The sequence below is a fragment of the Cannabis sativa genome, chromosome 2 (genome assembly GCF_029168945.1).
Source record: "Cannabis sativa cultivar Pink pepper isolate KNU-18-1 chromosome 2, ASM2916894v1, whole genome shotgun sequence".
NCBI lineage: Eukaryota > Viridiplantae > Streptophyta > Magnoliopsida > Rosales > Cannabaceae > Cannabis > Cannabis sativa.
This window is the reverse complement of record NC_083602.1, coordinates 22,744,808-22,765,953: the sequence shown is the minus strand read 5'-3', so window position 1 is coordinate 22,765,953 and position 21,146 is coordinate 22,744,808. Positions and strand designations below refer to the sequence as shown.

Sequence of the window (21,146 nt, the reverse complement as noted above, 5' to 3'; positions counted from 1 at the left end):
GCTATAGATTCCATGTTTATGATAGCGCTCCCACTCAATTGCACTACCGTGTTCCCAAAATGTACGTATCACCCTGACCTAAAAGTAGGCTTAACTAACAAATCAAAGAACACGAATAGCCTCTCGAGATTGAGCCTAATCATAACAGGGTTAAGAACATTTGATCTAGGATCAACTAGGCGATATTGACTTGAATAGATATTACGGTAAGTTTCATAAATCTAAGTCAAAGTTTAATATCGGTCCCTTCCGATGCATACTCCATGCATCCAACCTGAGCTTTACTTTAACCAATGTTCTGGAAAGAACATAGTATTTCTCCAAATACAAGTAAACTCTGTTGTAGATTATCATATCAGTAAAACCCTATGTCTGATAAATCTAGGAAACTTTATTCACATAGTCATGTTTACTTTCCAATGTGTTGACGGCACAATAAACAGGATCAAGTATGTGAAAAGGGTTTCAGATGAATTCATACATTATGTACATATAATCATGAAATAAATCATGTGAACCATGCAACATTAAATGTTATTTCTGATCTATATTAATAAGTAAATCTGATTATATTGAAATGAGTTTTATTTAGGGCATAAAACCCAACATGAACCTGGATCTCTTTCTCTGAATCTTTGATGCTGAAACCTCCTTCTTGCTGAAAGTCTTTCTTCACGATCTTCCTCACTATGATTGAGGTATCACTTGCTGTGTGTGGGCACTACTCTAATCACTAAGATTTCGAAATTTAAGAGGGAAGAAAGAGAGAGGGAGTGGTCAGCCAGATAGGGAGAGAGAAGGCTCAATTTTTTCTGAATCAGAAGTGTCAGAAGAAAAGTGTTATTTTCCTGAAGCCTTCACTATCTATTTATAGCATTCCACTAGGGTTAGGTTTGAATTATTTGGCATTAAAATAATAAAAATATCAGAGGGAAAACCCTACAAAAGTGGCCGGCCCTATACATGTGGATTTGGGCCTCACTTTTTGCAATTTTGCAGTTTTATCTTTTCTGCATCTGATTTTCTCAAAAACGCCAATTTTCTAATTTAACCATTTAAATGCCAATTCTAACTATTTAATAACTTTAAATAATTATTAAATAATATTGTCATTTATCATATTTATTAATTGAACCATACAAAGTATCATAATTAACAAATATGCCCCTATTAACTCTTTCTTTACAATTTCGCCCTTACTTAGTGAAAAATTCACAAATAGACATAGTCTAATTTGAGAATTATAATTGATTAATCAAAACCAATTATATGAGTCTTACAAGCAATATTATCTCAACTAGTGCGGGGACCATGGGTCTATATAACCGAGCTTCCAATAAGTAGATCAAGAATTTAGCACTAAAATTCACTAACTTATTAATTCTTCGTTGAATCCACGCATAGAACTTAAAATTGCACTCTCAGTATATAGAATGCTCTATATGTTCTGCCATATAGATGCATCATTAGTTATCCATTGTTATAATCCTAATGTGATCAATGATCCTCTATATGAATGATCTACACTGTAAAGGGATTAGATTACCGTTACACCCTACAATGTATTTATTCCTTAAAACACTTGACCCCGTATAAATGATATTTCAGCTTATGTGAAATGAGTACTCCACCATTTATGTTCGTTTGGTCAAGCTCGAAGGAGATCATCCTTTGCTTACTATTCGCTAGATAGAAGCTATAGATTCCATGTTTATGCTAGCGCTCCCACTCAATTGCACTACCGTGTTCCCAAAATGTACGTATCACCCTGACCTAAAAGTAGGCTTAACTAACAAATCAAAGAACACGAATAGCCTTTCAAGATTGAGCCTAATCATAACAGGATTAAGAACATTTGATCTAGGATCAACTAGGCGATATTGACTTGAATAGATATTACAGTAAGTTTAATAAATCTAAGTCAAAGTTCAATATCGGTCCCTTCCGATGCATACTCCATGCATCCAACTTCGAAGCTTTACTTTAACCAATGCTCTGGAAAGAACATAGCACTTCTCCAAATGCAAGTAAACTCTGTTGTAGATTATCATATCAGTAAAATCCTATGTCTGATAAATCTAGGAAACTTTATTCACATAGTCATGTTTACTTTCCAATGTGTTGACGGCACAATAAACAGGATCAAGTATGTGAAAAGGGTTTCAGATGAATTTATACATTATGTACATATAATCATGAAATGAATCATGTGAACCATGCAACATTAAATGTTAATTCTGATCTATATTAATGAGTAAATCTGATTATATTGAAATGAGTTTTATTTAGGGCATAAAACCCAACATTAAGGAACAGAGAGATTCTAGTAGTCAAGGTCTCATGAAAAAACCACAGAGAAGACGAGGCTACTTGGGAGTTAGAGTCTGAGATGTATATGAAGTATCCTCACTTGTTTAATTTTCAACTTGAGGTTGTACTTTAAAATTTCGGGACGAAATTTCTTTAAGGAGGGGAGAATATGAAGACTCAGTTTTGACTGAGTTAAAAGTTAGATTTACATATATATAATAAATAATAATAATAATAATAATAATAATAATAATAATAATATATTTGTATGAAAAAAACAAACAATCAGACCCTCTCTTTTTTCACTCAGTCGTCCTCTTTCTCACTCACTCTCTCTTTTTCTCTCTCTTCAAACCACACAAAAGAAAACCCATAAACTCCATTATCGGCGTGACTCCGGTGACCCATCTCTGGCCACCGTCTGTCCCCACGCGCCAGATCAATCGAAACCCCAAGTGTCGGCGACCTCAATCCCCAAGCAGCACCGCTCCTTTCGCCGTCGTTAGCCCGGGATCGCCAGTCAAAGTTTAGAGACTCAAACTTTGAACAGATTTTCTGGCCACCTTCGGTGTCCGTTTGACGAGCCGTCTTCACCACTAAACTCAGCTCGTCGAGAAGAAAAACCTACACTAAGCTACTTTTCCCAACTTGCTACTTTTTTCGGTGACGTTTTTGTAGTTCTGGCCTTTTATGGCAACTTTTCGACGATATCGTGTACTGTTTTGACAAATGGTTGGCATGGGTGTGATCTACTCGTCGAGGTGGTCGTTTTGATATACACCACCCCTATTTTTGATGACATTTCCGGCATACCAATTTTTATCGCCATTGAATGTTAATGTGCACCGCTTAGGTGAGGTTTCAAAACTCTAAACTTTAAGTATAGGCATATTATATGTCGTTAGACTCAATTTTGAATGTATAATGTAATGATGATAATTATTTGGCCATTTGATGGAATATGTGAGAGTAATATCTAAGGTTGGACTAAACAATTGGAGCTCGGGACTTGAGCGCTTAAGAGCTTAAGATCATCTTTTGGATAAAGTTTAACGACTTGGGAGAGGTAGGGACTCAACTTGATTATTGGACTTGATTTTTATACGTGTTGTATAACATTAGACATATTGTAAATTTTTATGATTTGCGAATTGTTTAAAAATTGAAAACTTAATCTGCATATTTTTTTGGACTGTTCTGGGGCACTGAGTGCCAAATATATTTTTGTGTACAAATATTTATGCAGGTTATGATTTTTGGATTTTTTTTTAAAATACAGTTGTTATACTACCGAATTTTCTAGAATATAAAAAGGAATATGTTCTTTTGTTATTCTTATTATTTGTCTGCTTTGGTTATACTAATGAGAGCCATATTAATCATGATTTGTGCATATTGTTATTTCACGACCTAGTCTCTGTGTCATCATAGGTAGATCAAGTGTGCACTCACCTGTAGGTGAAAGACTTAGAATCTGTACAGGGAGTGAATTAAATCTGAGCCCCGGTATTATGGTGGATATCAGGTGCGACTACCCGATTTTGGATGTCGTTTTTTATGATTAGTATTGAGAGCTAGGGATCTAGTTGACGGTGTGATATGCATTTGACGTTTGATTTTGTGATTATTTGTGGTCTCTCTCTACTTTGTTTATACATTTTGATACTGCTGATGATACTGGGCCTGTGAGGATATTATTGTTTTTTTTTTTTATATTGATGAGTAGTCCTAATTTTGTTACTAATATTTTCTTATTAATATATGAGTTAATTCATTACTTTTTTTTTTTTTGATTTAAGCGTTTATATATTACAACATGCATAATCTGGGACTCGAACCCAGGACCTCAAACACACACGCACCTCCTATGGCCACTTGAGCTAGCCTCAAGTGGTGAGTTAATTCATTACTTTTAAATTAGTATTTTGTGATATAAATTAAAGGATCATTTATAAACTTTATCTTCCCACCATGGTCAAAGTATGATCTTTGACCACCTAAATTATAGATATTACATATTTACCACGATTTAGGGTTCGCATAAGTAATAGTTCGGGACAAAAGTCTTATTTATTCTTAGATTTTTTTTTTCTAAGAATATATCTATTATGGAACAATGAATTCTCTTAACAAAAATAAAATAAACTCAAAAAGTCAATAACACACCACTTGCCTAGAAATTAAAATGAATCTAAAATGAAGAAGAAAAATATTAGTAAATATAATATTCTTTTTTTTTTTTTTTTGTCAGAAGTAAATATAATATGCTTGAATACCACGCCAAGAAGAGTAAAATTTAGTAAAAAGAGATAATTATTAGTATAATTTACTAACAAAGAGATGGAAAATTTCCCATGAGGAAAATATGTTATCATATTTGATATTTAATGGAAGAATAACAATGTCAATAATGATGATACGATGATATAATAGCGCTATTATTTTGGTTTCTACTTTCCAAGAAGTAACTGACCAAATCTAATTACTGTTTTTTTTTCTTTTTTTTTTCTTTTTTTGGGTGTTATGGAAAGTTGTGTAGATATTACCGTACAAAACATGACCCACCAAAAGGAGAAAACAAAGAAGCAAAAAGGGACCATAAAGCTAGCTTGGTATGTAATATGTATGTATGGCCGTCACTAATGGAGCTCAAATATTTTATGAATAAATTCGGGCAAGTCAACACCGTTCGTTGCCCAATAAACAAAACGCCATGAGCTTCAATCAGACGGCCAAAAGTTGAGGACTTGTTTCTTAGTTCAGCCTGACACATTCACTCAATGGAACATAAATTTAAGCAATATAGGCTATGTTGGACACCATTTTCTCTTTCTTCTTCCTCTATTAGGACAAAGCACGGCGTTTTTGTGAGTTCCTAGTCAGGAAGGCCAGGCAAGTGAAGCAATAGCAGCCCCATCATTTCAGGTTTTCCAACACCGCCTTTTAACTTTTTTTCCTTCCAATATTGGCTACTTTTGGAATCAAATCGATCTTCTTTGGATTCAATTTTTGGTTTTTCCAATTCTTCTGTAAGTTTCTTTAATACCCAGTTTGCGTTTCTTCAATCTTTGTCTCTGCATGTCCTACTTTTTTTTTTTTTTTGACTGGATGCATGATTTTTGTTGTTTATTTGTTGAGATTTTGGGATTTTGTTGTAATCTTAGTTGGTTTTGATAAATTTGTGGTTTGCGAGCCTCTGTTGCTCCTTTTCTAATTGAACAAAGTCCATTTGCTCTTTTGCTATTTGGGGTTTTTTTTTAAGAAAAAAATATAATCCATATTTATTTATTTGCTGTAGCTGAATTTAATGATGACTCTTTTTGGGATCGTGAGTAGGGGCCATATCCGTTGTACTGTGATTTGGATTGTCTAAAAGCTTAATTCAAGCTCATGCTCTATGGCTTTGTCTTTTTGTATTGTTTCATGCATAATTAAGCTTAAGACGAGGACCCAAATCATCCTATGATTGGGACTTATGATTGACTATGCTAAACCCTTTTCTCCTAGTATATATTCATCAAATTTTATATGACTTTTGGTTTGATACTGTTGATGCTTTTAGGTAATTGTTTATTGCATCAATTTTATGCTACTGGCAACTGCTTTGGCTAGTTTACTGTTCTTCTTAAAAGGGGTAGGGGTGAGAATTTGTTGGGTTGTGGTTGAATTCCCTATAATGGTGTATGATGTTGAAGACACTTGTCTACAATAATATTTGCTTTCTTAGATGTTCTTAGGAGAGTAAACTTTGAGTCTGTTTTTGTCATTAATATGATTAAATTCAGCTTCATATTGGTCAAAGAGAAATAAAAAGGAGATGTGTGATTACTTAACAACCAGATTTTTTTTATTATGAAAAGAAGAAAAAAAATCAACAGGTACACATAATGATAATACTATGAAAGTTACTTCTCTCATTTCCTTTTTATAGCGATGCTTTGTTTTCTTTGATATATCAAATATATACATAGATTGGTAAATAGTATAAAGCTAAAAGAAATATGCCATGCTCAACTTGGATTGTCTGTTGGTTGCCATACTGTTTACTTTTTTGTGTTTTCTTGGTACTGTCACTATTATTTCAAGTGTGGGCTTCTGATTCCACTTTAATCCCTTTAATATTTATTAGGGACTCAATTAAATTATTTGGTATTCTGAAAAAAAAAATATCATTATTGTTTTTTTGGGGTTATTCCTCTATGATCAGAGCTAATTAATACAATATCCCATGTAATGATGTTTTTTTTTGCTGAGACTGGTTACTGGTTACTGGTTACCACTCTTGATATGCCTGCGATGGTTAACATGTCCTACTTTATTTGTTCAAGGGTCAGATGCAAAACAGCTGAGCTACCTTGGGGCATCTCAAATTATGTCTTTATCTTTCCCTGTTGGCTCTACCCCTATTGAAGACAAGTATACCAAGCTGCCAGATACTTACCAGGTTTCTTCACAAAGAAAAATCATGATGAATTCCTCCATAAGACAGGGTCCTTCGTTAAGTTCCAGTGCTGGGTCTAATGAGCGATTCTTTTCATCACCCTCCAGGTTACCAAGCGATGTTCAAGATCCTATATCTTCAGTTTCCCCACATGAAAGACATTCCCTCCATTCTCTTGTTCCTCAGTCAAGTGGTGGAATGCCACCAATCCATTCTCCCCTTTCAGAAGGGCAATCTACAACATTTATTGATCACATTACAGAAAATAACGATATCCCCTGGTGTCCGAATTCAATTCATGATTTACTTGATTTTCCTGGAATGGTGTCTGTCCCGAATGATCAGGTTGAATCTAGTACTGTTGCTGCAAGATCTCAGGACCATAATCAAAAGAATGATTGGCCAGATTGGCAGATGATTTCCATCAGTGATGATCTGGATCAATTATGGCCTGACCTTCCTATTAGTCGTAATAGAACAGATTCCAAACCAGAGGTGTGCACTTCAACTTATTATTGTTTTGCTGAATTTGCTGGAATTTTATAGACATGTAAGGAAGCCCACTTGTTAAAGAATATGTTCTTTTTAAAGCACAGTTGAAATTCCAGGATACCTCATTGTTGCTTGACGCCTTTGAAATGCCTGTTGCATTTTCAAATTAACAGTAGTTAACTTTTGAAATAGGTGTTTTCTGTTTCTAATATTTAAGAGGACCTAAGATCACTTTGATTCTTGCTCTTAGCTAAAAGAAGGCCTCTGTACATGTTGTTTATTTCGTAGGGATTTCACAAAAAGGAAACTTCTTGTTTGACTTTTTCTTTTCTTATACCTTAAGGTGTGTATACAATCAGTTGATGCCTCGGTGCAGCAGATCCAAAATTATCAACAGCCTTCACTGCAATGTATAGAGCATGCTACTACTCCTGATCCATTGTGTAATGCATCCTCAACGAAATCCAGAATGCGTTGGACACAAGAGCTTCACGAGGCCTTTGTCGAAGCTGTCAACACACTTGGTGGCAATGAAAGTGCGTAAACCACTTGATTCTGTTATTGCAATTTACATGTGATTAGGACTCAAAACAGAACATTCCTTTCCATATTTACTTAAAATTATTGAAATGCATACAGGAGCTACTCCAAAAGGTATCTTAAATCTGATGAAAGTTCCAGGATTGACTATTTATCATGTAAAAAGCCACCTGCAGGTATGTTAAATCCTTGCTTCTTCTTCTGCCAGGTTCCTTGCCACTTTTATTGTTTTCTGATTATTATTTTTTTTTTTTGTATTTTATAGAAATATAGAACAGCCAGATACAAGCCAGAACTGTCAGAAGGTAATCAATGACCTTTGTTTTTCCTCTCTCATTATTTCCTGTACCACTGAGGCCTATGGACTTTCACATTTCTAAACATTTGTGCATGTGTTTTCATGGTTAATCTTTTGAATGTTTAACCTGCTTTGCTTATGCAGCTTTTCTTGTCAATGACTAGTATTTTGAAAGATTTCATTGCAAACATTTGCTTATTTACTATGAAATTTCATTCTAACTTCTCCAAATATATATATATATATAAATATATATATATATAGATATATATATGTATTCATAATTAATAAGTGATTGATAAGTTGAAAGTATTTTGCCTGTATTTTGTTTATTTTCAGGTATCACTGAGAAAAAATCACCAACAGCTGAAGACGTGAGATCTCAAGAGTTAAACACGTATGTATTTAATGTTATAATATTATTGTTGTCCTTTCTCGGAGATGTAAAGCATAGAAATCTCCTCAGGCTCACAATTTGAAAATTTTTCCCTTGTGCAGGAGTATGGGGATCACTGAAGCTTTGAGGTTGCAGGTGGAACTTCAGAAGCGCCTCCACGAACAACTTGAGGTATATTTGGTCATGCAGCTTTGTTTTCTTGTATTTTCAGTAGAAGCATGTTACATCTAACAGTGTGGATTAGGCAAACACCATATATAACATCAAACATGAAATTACTGTGATTTACCATTTAGTAGCATTAATTGAGTGCCTAAGTTTTGTTCTCTCAATTTCCTTGAATTGCCATTCATCAAAGTTCTACTTGGAATGTGTACTTTGTTACTAATTAGTGTAATGTTTACTTCATAAATGCAGCATCAAAGAAAGTTGCAGTTGCAAATTGAAGAACAAGGGAAGTATCTTGAAAAGATGTTTGATCAGCATAAAAAGATGGAAACCAAGTACAAGGCTTCTTCGTCAACCTCCCATGACAACAAGAATTCATTATCAAATATAGCACCTCACTCGTCAGAGAATAACAAATCCAAAATTTCAGAAGTGGATCTCCTCGAAAAAGGAATCAGCTCGAGTAATGCTAAGTCTAATCCGGATGTAAGTTTCATAGATCCAAGTGAGAAGGAAAAGGCATATGATGAAACCGAAACCTGCAAGGAAAACTCTGATGTTCCACCAACAAAACGAGCACGATGTGAATGAATGGAACAGCAGCGGTATTGCTTAAATTTGTTTTTTCAGTTGCACGGTATCCTTATGGAGTTCACTGTTGCTGGAGATGCCATTTTAAGCCTGGAAATAGATTAGATGAATGGTGATATTTGAAACTGAAAGACCCTTTTTAGAGTTTCAAAGGTTTCTTTCTAATTCTTATGTACAGGCCCCTGACATGTTTGCTTCTTTTTGGAAATGAAGTGAAAGTCTGGTCTGGTAGTTGAACACGCTCCAGTTTCCAGATTAACAATGTCCAAATAGGCTTTAGTTATTATTATCTGATTCTGTTCTGTTTTGGTATCTATTATTTATAATGAATCCTCTGTACAGTATATGTTGGGATATGTTTACTTACTGTTTTGGACTAAATGGTGTTAAGAGATTTCTGAAATCAAATACCATGACACTCAAAACGTCTCGGATTTATATTCTAGTGAAAATATTTGGTATTTATTTATGAAAACGACATTTAGTCAGTCTAGAATAAATATATGCATATGCTTCTGTTGTATTTACTAGTTATTATTTATTCAAAATTTAACGTAAATTGGCCTTATTTTTAAATTATCGTTTGAAGATCTAACGAGATGACACAACATTAAATTCAAATAAAATGTGTTTTTTTAAAAAAAAAAAAAAATTGAGGGGTTTTGACTATTTTATTATTTTATTTTGTATTGGGAGAGCTTTATTTGTACTGCACTAAATTTTAACTATACTTTAATATTAAAAAATAAAATAAACCAAACCTAACTTTTAAAAGTCACTTTTAATAAAGGAAAAATGAAAATATGAGCGTCTATTGCTTCTTGGTGCTCTTTGGCAGTTCCTACGGTTAAGACGGTTTTTTCTTGGTTTTTCTTGCTTTTCTCTTTGAATATTCCACAAACTTCCAATCAATAATTGAATTATCTCTTCTGCACTGAATATTCGGTTGCTCTGATCTTGTTTCTTTATGGATCCTTACACAAATAAGATGAAAGAACCTATGAAACTAACAGAAGATGAGGAATTTGTTTTCGATTTTACTGATATGGCTTTTATTGATAATCATGCTGCTTCTAACCATGTGTTATATGCCAAGGTTCTCACTAACAAAAAAATATGGCTTTCCACCTTTAAGAACCAAATGGCACAACATTGGAATGGCCGGTTCCATGTCACGATTACTGAGTCTTCTGAAATATTTTCATTAAGTTTTGGCTGCGCAGGAGACAAGGCAAGGGTTCTACTTAGAGAGCCATATCACTTTCAAAATCATCATATCGTACTGCACTCGCCTATGTCTGGATAGAATGTTCACTCTAGTTCCCTCATCTTCACTCCTTTTTGGGTTCAGATATACAGGCTTCCTTTTCTCAGCAAAACTAAAGGGCTGGCGAAAGCTCTAGGTAATATCATTGGTGAGTATGTGAATGTCTATGAAGATTCTCTCAACGAGGGGTGGGGACCTTTTCTGCGTGTCAGAGTTAAAATTGATACAACAAAACCATTGTTGAGGGGTAGAATGATCACTTTACAGCAAGCAAAGGAAAAGTTTTGGGTAGAATTCAGATATGAAAGACTACTCGAATATTGTATGGAGTGTGGGCGTTTAAGGGCATCCTTTTGATAAGTGCCTCATTTATCTTAAAAAGATGTACAATGGTGAAGAACCAGATTTAGAATATAGGCCTACCATGAAGGGTTTACCACTACCAATTTCAAGTTATGACCGTTATCAAACTGACTTCTCAAAAGGTAATGCTTGGCCATTACTCACTCGTTTGGCCAAAAATTCCTTAATCTTTGCAATTCCAAGTTTGAAAAATCGAGATCCTCCACATCCATGACAATTGATTAGAGGCAACCTCCACGCTCGAAAACACATGTCGGAATATTTTTTTTCAATTTTTTTTTCACAGGGATATTCGTTATGCTTACAACATCATCCCTGTAAATTTTTGAAAAATTTCGAATAGTTTACAGTGCCAAAAATACATTTAAATTTTTTTGAACGCGCTTGGTAAATTGGAATATCACGAACTCTGTTTTCGGTACTGTAAACTATTCAGAATTTTTTAAAAATTTACAGGGATGACACTGTAACTATAACGAATACCGCTATGAAAAAAAATATTTTGGGATATGATTTCAGACTTGGAGGTTGACTAAGAGGTTGCAATTAGTATTTCTCTACAATTAAATATTTGCAACCCGATATTTATATTAGATTAGTAAAAATATACTATAATTCGATTAAACCGACCGACGTACACTCCTACTTAGTAGTTACTAGTCTACGTGGCAATTGGTCTCCCGAGCCATATAGGCAAATAATGGAATCAGGTGAACGGAGGAGTATTTTAATTTTTTACTAATAGGTTGTAATTTAGGTAGTTTTATTGTCAAAATTTAGGAATTAGAGTTAGCAATTCCCCCCTCCCAAAAAAAAAAAAAAGAATGACTAGCTGGAAAACGACAAGTAATTTGAGTAAACGACAGGAAAAGGTTGCAGGCTTCTCTTATTACAATTACCAAGCAAGCAACTCAGAAGTAGCAGAGAGAGAGAGAGAGAGACGGAGAGAGTGTGTGGAGGGTCGAGGTAGAAGAAGATGTTGTTCCAGGTAGGAGGACAAGGGACTCGTCCCACCTTCTTCGAGATGGCGGCGGCTCAACAGCTTCCGGCCAGTCTTCGCGGTGCTCTTACCTATTCCATCGGTGTAAGCAAAACCTCTGTCCCTACACCCACCGCCAATTCTCTTTTACCTAATGCTAATAATCTTTCTTATACATGTTTATACTGATACTATAGCTATGCTTCTTAACCGAAACCCAACTTTTCATTTTTGAACACACTTTGTTTTCTCTACAGAATTTTTATTTCTGAATTTTCTGACTAAGAACGGAAACTGAAAGAAAGAAAGATTATTGCCTATTGCAGTGCATTTGTGGTTCAATTTCAATATTCTTGCTTTGCCCAGTTGCCCAATTCGTATTAGCTTTCTAATTATGTATGTATTGCTTTTGATTGTTAGCAATTGAAGCACTGCGATTAACTTAGCTCCATTGTTAAGGGTTGTGTGTCATTGTACTTTGTACAGGTATTGGCTTTGAGAAGACCCTTTCTTCATAAGGTTTTAGACTATGAAGATGAATTCTTTGCTTTGTTGATGCTTGTTCTTGAGACTCATAGCTTACGGACTACAGGTTAATCTTTCTAGATTTCTCTCATTCGTAAGCTTTCCTTTTGAAAAAAAAATAAAAGAAAAATCTATATGGCAAGTGAGTTATTCTGTCTTGAGTAATCCAATCAATTATGAAAATAAAGTTTAGTATTATTAGCCTGAAACTCATTTCTTTTGCTCCTCTCATATTCTCTTTAGATGCTTCTTTTGCTGAATCCTTATATGGCTTACGAAGGAGAGCTGTAGATATTAAAGTCAAGAAGGACAATACTCATTTGAACTCAGGTAGTGGGATTAACCACTCTGGGTTAAAAAGGCGTCAGAAAGTTCTTTCAGTAGTATTTCTGGTACATTGTTCTTTCTTTCTGCAATATGCTTTGTCACAAGCTGCATGATTGGTATTTTTTTCCTTTAATTAGAGATTCTTGTAAATGTCCCATTCAAGAGTATCAATCAGCCTTTTTTATGTAAGAACTATTATTAACATTCTTTTGCTGTGGCTAGCCTATATAAAAAATTGTGAAATGAATATTTGTAGGTTATACTGCCATATTTGAAGTCAAGATTGCATTCAATCTACAACAGAGAAAGGGAAGCCAGACTTCAAGCAACTTTATGGGGACATGAGGATGAAAGATTTAATGATTTTAACACAACTGATAGAGGGGATGACTCTCTTGTTTTAAGTGCAACCACTGTGACAGAATCATCGGTTAGAGCACAGCTGTTGAAGAAGATCCAGAGAATTATAGGGGCTTGCTACCCATGGGTTCACGCTAGTAGCGAAGGTGTGTAGGCATAAATTTTCTGAGAAATTCTGTTTATTTTATTTCAGTCCCAGAAGTTATTATGTTTGCAAACAGAAAAAATATTACTTAATTTGTTTGGTAGATCTGAAGTTCTTTCGGGGATTTGTGTAGTAACCTTAGTTAAAACAATCCTTTATGAGCTATATTTTTCTTGGCAGGATTGTCATTTTCATATCAATTGTTATATTTGTTGGATGCAACGGGATTCTATTCCTTAGGATTGCATGCACTTGGTATCCATGTGTGCCGAGCTACTGGACAAGAGCTGGTAAGATGCTTTCAGTCTTCTCTATTCAGTTTTCTTTGATTTGAACTAACATGGTCATACAGCAGGCGATTTTTTCATTCATTTTTATTCTTCTGCAATTTGAATAATGCTGAAACCAACCTTTTAATGTCAAGGTAGATGGATACCACATCAAGAATTTCAAAGATAAGAAGCCGTGAACGTGAGAGACTTCGTGGCCCTCCATGGTTGAAGGTATATTACTTCAGTTGGTAGGATTATACATATATATTGCACAGACTTCTTAAATATGCAAAACATAATCTGTTGATACTTGGTATGCCATGTCGTTTAAGTTGCCACTTACAGTTCTACTCCGATTAGAAATTGATTATTTTTTTTGACATATTTCACTATACAGACATTGCAAGGAGTACTGCTCAACTGTACATACACAATGCTCGATTATGCACAAACTGGGCTGATTGCGGCAGTATTCTTTTTTAAAGTATGAATATCCTATGCTATGTTCGTTGTATCCTGCTTTTCATTCTTTTTCGGTCACCAACTTGATTTCTATGGGATTAAGAAACCTGCTGTTCCCATATTGGAATAAGAATGTAGAAATGACATTTTTATTTATGTATTATATAATTGAATCCTATGCTGTATTACATTACATTCATTATAATTTCATGAGAATACCTCCCCTCATTATATTTTATAGTGATCTATTTACGTACGATATTAAAAAACTTATGTTTTCTTGTAATGTTTTGAATTCACTCATAGATGATGGAATGGTGGTACCAATCTGCTGAGGAGAGAATGTCAGCTCCAACTGTATACCCCCCACCTCCACCTCCTCCTACCCCACAGGTAAAATATTCTTGGCTCTTCTATTTCTTTCACATCTTATAAGCAATAACTTAACAAATTACTGCGATAAAACAGGTAGCAAAAGAGGGTCTTCCGCTACCATCAGACAGAACACTTTGTCCTCTGTGTTCTCAGAAACGAGCAAATCCATCGGTAGTTACAGTTTCAGGGTTTGTCTTTTGCTATGCCTGCATATTTAAGTATGTTTCTCAGGTGAGTCCCAAAATGCTTGAACTTAATCTGGTACATTGTTGCTTCTGCCATGTTACTCTGATAAATCTTTACACAATTCCCACTTAATTATTATTTTCATTTCTTTGGGTAACCAATGTCACAGTACAAGCGCTGCCCAGTCACATTATTGCCTGCTACTGTGGACCAAATAAGGAGGCTGTTTCATGATATGTAGAAGAATATTATGTGGTTTTTCTAGGAACAAAATCTAGGAGGGCTTTATTCACAAGCCAACATTATTGCCAAATCAAGAGGTTGGAGCAATGTTTTTTTTTTTTGACTGAAGAGGTTGGAGCAGTGTTAAACCACAATAGCGTGTAAAATTCCCTTTCACTGCTCGGATCTCCTGAAATGTAATTTAGTTATACTATTATTTTCAATGCAAATAATATCTTACCTCAGAAAAATAATGAGAGTTGTTACTTCATAAATTATACAAATATTATTTTATAATTAGTTAACAGTTTTTATATTATTTATTAAATTAAAATATGAGAGATATTAGAATACACCAATAATTGCATATTTGATATTAAAATACATTAAGGATCTACCATTTTTAGGTGTTTGACAATTGACACCCCTCTATTTCTCAATATATGTAGATTTCTGAAAAGTTCTCTTTTGACTTCATTTAACGACTTGAAAGACTTCGTTATCAAAAAGAATATATATAATAGGGGAATTTATAATTTTATGTATATTATGTGAAGAAATATATTTTTAATTTTTATTTATAAATTATATATAGTAAAAATAAATAATAAACATACATGTTTTATTTATAAATTTGTATTTAAATTTTAATAAATATATTATATCAACATATCATCATTAAAATTAAAAATAATATATCATTACAAATATTATTATAATAAATATATTAGATTAATAATTAATAAACATACCACGTTTAATTATAATTTTATTTATTTTTTTACACATTTTTTAATAACTAATAAATATAAGTGTGTTTTTAGTTTTATGATCATAAATTCATAATATTTTTTTTGAAAATTAAATTCATAATATTTTAGTTTGAAGGTTTCTGCAATCCATCGATCGCTTAAGTCTTATATTCATTTCTTATTTATTCTTTCACCATTTTGCCTGATTCCGTAATAATTGGTGATTTCGCACGCGTATTGGAGAGAGAAGATATCACATATTGGTTGGGTCGTCGAGAAGCTTCCGTTCGGTTCAGTCGGCTGGCGTCGCCGATCAATGACGGCCAATCGTCTGAGAGTGGTTTCAACAGCAGTCGTCTTCAGTCGTCTGTGAGGGATTCAAGAGCAATCGTCTGAGAGTGGTTCAGTTCGGCTCAACGACGTCCTCCGTTTTAGATTTTTGTTTTCATTTATTAATTTACTATTATTAGTTTAATTCCAATTAATGTTGTTATGGGATTAGAATTATAAGGAGTTCATTCCTTAATTAATTTTAATGTTGTGATCGTGTTTATGTATTGAAACTAATTTAATTTTTCCCATTAGTCTTGTCTTTTGACATGGTTCTTTAGTCTTTTCCTTTCAGTTTTTTCCATTAGTCTTGTCTTTTGACATGGTTCTTTAGTCTTTTCCTTTTAGTTTTTTCTAGTTCGAGTCTTGTCTTTTTGCATGGGTTGTGTAGCTCGGAATTATCATAGTGCTATAGTAGAAGCATTCAAGAAGGGAAAGATTGGATGTGTTTAACCAAAAATTGCTAAGATAATAGGCATTAAAGAAGCCTTGAGTTGGATTGCAACTCATTCGTGGGATAGAGTCATGATGGAAACAAATAGCTTGGTGTGTATCCAAGCGATTCAGAGCGGTATTTTATGCCTTCACAGTCTGGTCTAATTGTTCAAGATGTTTGAAATTTACTTTTGGCTTTATCTTTTGTTGATTTGTGTTTTGTAAAACGATCTGCAAATAAGTTGGCTCATTACTTGGTAAGAGACTCTTGTTTCTCTACAGGTCGTGTGCTTCAGTTGGAGGACTGTTCCTCTGAGGTGCGTTCTACTGTTTTGAACGAATTTATTAATTAATAGATCTTATGATTTTTATTTAAAAAAAAAATAAATAAATAAATATAAGTGTTATTTAAAGTATTTATTCAAAGAAATAAATAAATAGATTTTATGTTTCAATATGTATATACATGTGGATATTTATTTATTTATTGTATTGTGTAAGATTATACTCTTTTTATGTTATAAATTTTAATTTATACTATAACGTGTTTCTACTACTACTACTATTATAATTATTATACAGGAAAGAAAAATTCTAACTAAGGATATTATAATATTTTATTTTAAATGTACTTTTTTAAATAAATATGTACCTACTTATTTATTTTCAATTTAAGAAAATATTTAAATCATAAATATAAACATATTTTATAACTAATGATATCTTTCTAAGTAATAATAATAATAAAAAATTAATTTATATAAAAAATTTCTCTAACTAAATCTAATAAAAATTTCAAAAGAATTAAAATATATAATTAATAACTAAATTTTCTATCCATAAATATTTATTCTGTTTTCCTTTTTATTTTTTAAAATTAAATTTAATTAATAATTTATAATATGTGTAATAAAATTATAATCTTATTAAATATATATATTTATTATTTATATATATTATTAATTTTTACTTATTGTCTTTTCTTAAATTTTATTTATATTTTTGGTGAATAATTTAAACAACTGCTCGCGAAGCTCGTTTGTATTATAAATACGTGTGTTAGAACACACTTATTTCTGGTCTTTGTATGTGGCACACACGTAATTTGTTATTGTCACAACTATTTTAAATTAAAAATCAACAGTAAGTCATTTAAAATAAAAATTAAAAAAAATATAATTAATAGGCGACGTTAGAGCATCCACATAGTGGAGCTAATCAAGCATATTATAATACCTCATATTTTTAGTTAAAAAAATATACTTCTATATAATACCTCATATTTTAATTTTCTTTAAACTTAAATATAATATTTTTATGTTAATTAAAGTAATAAAATAATATAAAAAATGAGAAATGCTAAAAGACACCTATAGTACTTAACACTCTTTTATGTGTCAATATCGCTATTGGTCCAATTAAGCATCGAGTCCCATAAAGTTTAATGTAATAATTTTTAGAGAGTATCGCCAGCCAATCGCAAGACGACAGATCAAAAGTTACTAGACACTAATAATATCCAAAAACAATGCTCATAAAAAGTAATTAATCAAAGAGGAAAAGAGAGAATTTTTAGTAAATGAATAAGTAATACACAATACAGATTTTGCTTTCCCTATAGAACTATTTGAAGGAGTTAATGGAGTGGATTTTATCCATGATTCTCAATTTTTTTTTATTTATTTATTTTTTTTTATATAAGATGCTCATTTAAAAGGGCGTGCTCAATAAATAGTGTTGAGCTAAGTTTATTTTATAGAATAATTTGTGGTATAAATATTTAAATTTAACTCTTAATTGTAAATAAATACTTAAGTTTAATTTTTTGCGGTAATAATAGCTAAATTATATTTCTGAAACTCTATAGGTACCTAACCGTTAAATGTTAAGCCATTATATCCACGTGTCATTTTCTTATTAGTATATTTGAATTTTTTTTTAAATAATAAAAATGGGTAAATGGCCGTAAAACCCCCAATACTTTCGTTTTGGTTTCACTAAACTCCCAAAATCCAAATTTCTGCGGGTAAACCCCCAAAACCAGGAAACTGTTAGCAATTTAACACTTCCGTCCAAATTTAGCTGTTAACTGCCAAGTTGGATTGTCCACGTGGACACAATAAACACGTGGCACAATTTTATTGGTCTATGTAAAAAATTATTTAAAAAAATTTAAAAAATAAAATAAAATTAATTTAAAATTTTAAAAAAATTATAAATAAAAAAATATATTTTTTTCTTTTTTTTTTTCTTTCTTTTTTCTTTCTTTTTTTTTTCTTTTCTCAAACACATATACCCTCTTCTCTTTCTCTCTCTCTCCCAGGTACGCAAGCCCACCAGTTCACCACCATATCATCTTCAACCCATTGTGGCTTCAGTGAGGCAGCAGGCGTCCAAGACCACCAGGCAGCCCAAGACCACCAGCAGGCAGCCCAACCTCCTCCGGCGTCGTCCTCCTCCGCCGACGTCGAAGCCATTAAAGCCACCACCCACCATCTCCTCCATCTCAGATCCGCCATTAAAGCCGGCGAACAAAGATGTAGCTTCGACGTGGTTGTGGAGGAGGACGTCGGGGACCACCAAGCTAGCTCGGATCGATCTCCTCTCTCTCTCTCTCTGTCCCGATCTCTTCTCTTTCTCTTTATATTTAGGGTTTTCAAATAGTTGTGGGGAAATAAAATTAGGGTTTTCAAATATTAATTTTGGGGTTAAGATTTCGTATATATATCTATATATATGTGTGTGTGTTTGTTTATTTGTTGGATTTGAATTTGTTTGAATTGGTTTGAGCTTGGTTTTGTTGTTGTTGTTGTTGTTGTTTTTTTTTTGTGATTTGGATGGTTGTGGTGCTAGCAGATGACTGAAGAAGATGAAGAAAAAGATGGTGGTGGTGGTGGTGGTAAGGAAGGAATGGTGGTGGCTGGGAAGGATTTAGGTTCAGGGTTCATAGTCAAAGAAAAAGAAAAAAAAGAAAGGAAAAAAAAAAGAAAAAGAAAAAGAAAGAAAGGAAAAAAGATGAAAGAAAAAAAAAGAAAATGATTTTTTTTTTTTATTTTTAAAATAATTAAGTTTTAATTTTTTTTTAAATAATTATTTACATGGACCAATAAAATTGTGCCACGTGTTTATTGTGTCCACGTGAACAATCCAACCTGGCAGTTAACAGCTAAATTTAGACGAAAGTGTTAAATTGCTAACAGTTTCCTAGTTTTGGGGTTTCCCGCAGAAATTTGGGTTTTGGGGTTTAGTGAAACCAAAACGAAAGTATTGGGGGTTTTGCCGTTATTTACCCAATAAAAATTTAATAATTTGGACCAATCAAGAACTGCCACATGACAATTAATTTAACCAGGTACCTACAAAAGTTCTAAAATTATAACTTAGGTATTATTACCGCCAAAATTTAAATTTAAGTATTTATTTACAACTGGGAGTTAAACTTAAGTATTTATGCTGCAAATTACTCTATTTTATACTTATTTTGCTTCTCTCTTATTCTTTTATTTTTTTCACTTTATTTTGTTAAAAATAATAAAATGTGTAAAAAATATCATTTAAATAATATAAAGAAAGAAAAGAAGAAATTATGTAGAGAGTAAATACTATTTTGAACCTTATGTTTTACAAAAGTTACTAATTAGACTCTGTGTTTTGTTAAATGACAAAATAGACTCTATATTTTCTAAAATTGTACAAATAAGATCCTGAACTGTTTTTTTTTTTTTTTTTTTTTATCAAAATAAAACTTAATAATAATCTGATCTAGTAGAGATATTATGAAAAAATTGGTTACATTTTCTAAATCTGTTCATGTTAGAATTTGTCTTAAAGTTGGTTATATTAAAAAAATAAAATTGTTGAAAATTGAACTCAGGTCCTATTTTTAATATTTTGAAAAATATAGGGTCTATTTTGTCATTTAACAAAATAGAGGATCCAATTAGTAACTTTTATAAAATACAAGATCCAAAATGATATTTATCTGATGTAGAAGTTTATGTATGGCTCATATAAATGTGTTAGGTAAAATAAAAAAAAAAGTAAGATTTTAATAAAATATTTTAAAGAATAGAGTTGAAAAAATTAGGAGAGTACTTTGCACCAATGTATTTAACCATAGCAGGAGAGGGATGAGATAGACAATAAAATTTATATTATAAATATAAATTTTCACATAAAATTTATATTATATCTTTATATATTAAAAGTGCCTATCTAACGGCAATTCTTGGTTTAACAAAATATTCTTAAAAATAAAAAGAATATTCTGTTAAATTTAACGATTAGGTTTGATCTTCCGTTAACAAATAAACCCAATAATTAAACCCAAAAAATTAAACAATCTTTTAAATATTAATAATCTTTTTTTAAATGAAAAAAATCATTTTACCCACATATCTCTCTAACAAACCTATTTTGGGAGAATATTAATATTTTTTTTTATTTATTTTTTAAAAAAGAAAAATCTTTATATATTAAAGTTAACATTACGTTATCTAATATTTTCTCTGGATAAGCATAGGAAGCAGAAATACCACTTCTATCTTTGTGTGATTGCAGATATACCACTTCTGTCATTGACCCACTTTTTAGCTTTATAAATGGAGATGTTCATATAATATTAACACTTTACAGAATATTTATAAATATAAACTTACATTACAATGCTATGTTAAAAAAAGAACTAAATAGAATAATCTACTACTCCAATAATAAATTTATTTACAATTTTATAATTACACTAATATTATTTTTAATACATTATTAAATAATATTTCAAATATAAATATTTAATTTTTTCAAACAAAAAATTTGTAATCTTTAAAAATAAAATACATTCAAAATCTTAAAAATACCAAAATCTTAAATAAAACTAGCAATACGTGGCTCGGCACGTACATTCACCTAG

General features: G+C 32.2%; 2 protein-coding genes across 8 annotated transcripts; both read left to right on the top strand.

Moving 5' to 3' along the window:
• Positions 1-4,848: 4,848 nt before the first annotated feature.
• LOC115719175 (myb family transcription factor PHL13) lies at positions 4,849-9,712 on the top strand. Of its 6 annotated transcripts, none has more exons than XM_061110292.1 (9): positions 4,922-5,235; positions 6,645-6,754; positions 6,859-7,246; positions 7,587-7,779; positions 7,883-7,959; positions 8,049-8,088; positions 8,421-8,478; positions 8,580-8,649; positions 8,896-9,712. In XM_061110292.1, exons 3-9 carry the CDS (start codon positions 6,950-6,952, stop codon positions 9,235-9,237), a joined length of 1,077 nt encoding a protein of 358 aa, XP_060966275.1. In that variant the 5' UTR covers positions 4,922-5,235; positions 6,645-6,754; positions 6,859-6,949; the 3' UTR covers positions 9,238-9,712. The 6 variants fall into 6 exon arrangements, with proteins under 6 accessions (XP_030503976.2, XP_030503975.2, XP_060966273.1 ...); XM_061110291.1 differs by having other exon boundaries at positions 6,639-6,754; XM_030648116.2 differs by having other exon boundaries at positions 4,849-5,235; positions 6,645-7,246.
• A 2,051-nt stretch (positions 9,713-11,763) lies between these two features.
• LOC115719179 (peroxisome biogenesis protein 12) lies at positions 11,764-14,971 on the top strand. 2 transcript variants are annotated; one of them, XM_061110286.1, is made up of 11 exons: positions 11,805-11,951; positions 12,173-12,242; positions 12,333-12,438; positions 12,615-12,763; positions 12,955-13,204; positions 13,384-13,493; positions 13,632-13,706; positions 13,873-13,959; positions 14,244-14,330; positions 14,406-14,543; positions 14,668-14,971. In XM_061110286.1, exons 3-11 carry the CDS (start codon positions 12,402-12,404, stop codon positions 14,737-14,739), a joined length of 1,005 nt encoding a protein of 334 aa, XP_060966269.1. In that variant the 5' UTR covers positions 11,805-11,951; positions 12,173-12,242; positions 12,333-12,401; the 3' UTR covers positions 14,740-14,971. The 2 variants fall into 2 exon arrangements, with proteins under 2 accessions (XP_030503982.2, XP_060966269.1); XM_030648122.2 differs by lacking the exon at positions 12,173-12,242 and having other exon boundaries at positions 11,764-11,951.
• Positions 14,972-21,146: the final 6,175 nt, after the last annotated feature.

Coding starts and splice junctions, on each gene's coding strand:
- LOC115719179 (XM_030648122.2), top strand. CDS start 11,844: ATGTTGTTCCAGGTAGGAGGACAAGGGACTCGTCCCACCTTCTTCGAG. Junction 12,764..12,954: donor TTCTTTCAGTAGTATTTCTG/GTACATTGTTCT, acceptor GAATATTTGTAG/GTTATACTGCCATATTTGAA. Junction 13,707..13,872: donor GTGGCCCTCCATGGTTGAAG/GTATATTACTTC, acceptor TTCACTATACAG/ACATTGCAAGGAGTACTGCT.
- LOC115719175 (XM_030648116.2), top strand. CDS start 6,683: ATGTCTTTATCTTTCCCTGTTGGCTCTACCCCTATTGAAGACAAGTAT. Junction 7,247..7,586: donor GAACAGATTCCAAACCAGAG/GTGTGCACTTCA, acceptor TTATACCTTAAG/GTGTGTATACAATCAGTTGA. Junction 8,479..8,579: donor AGATCTCAAGAGTTAAACAC/GTATGTATTTAA, acceptor TCCCTTGTGCAG/GAGTATGGGGATCACTGAAG.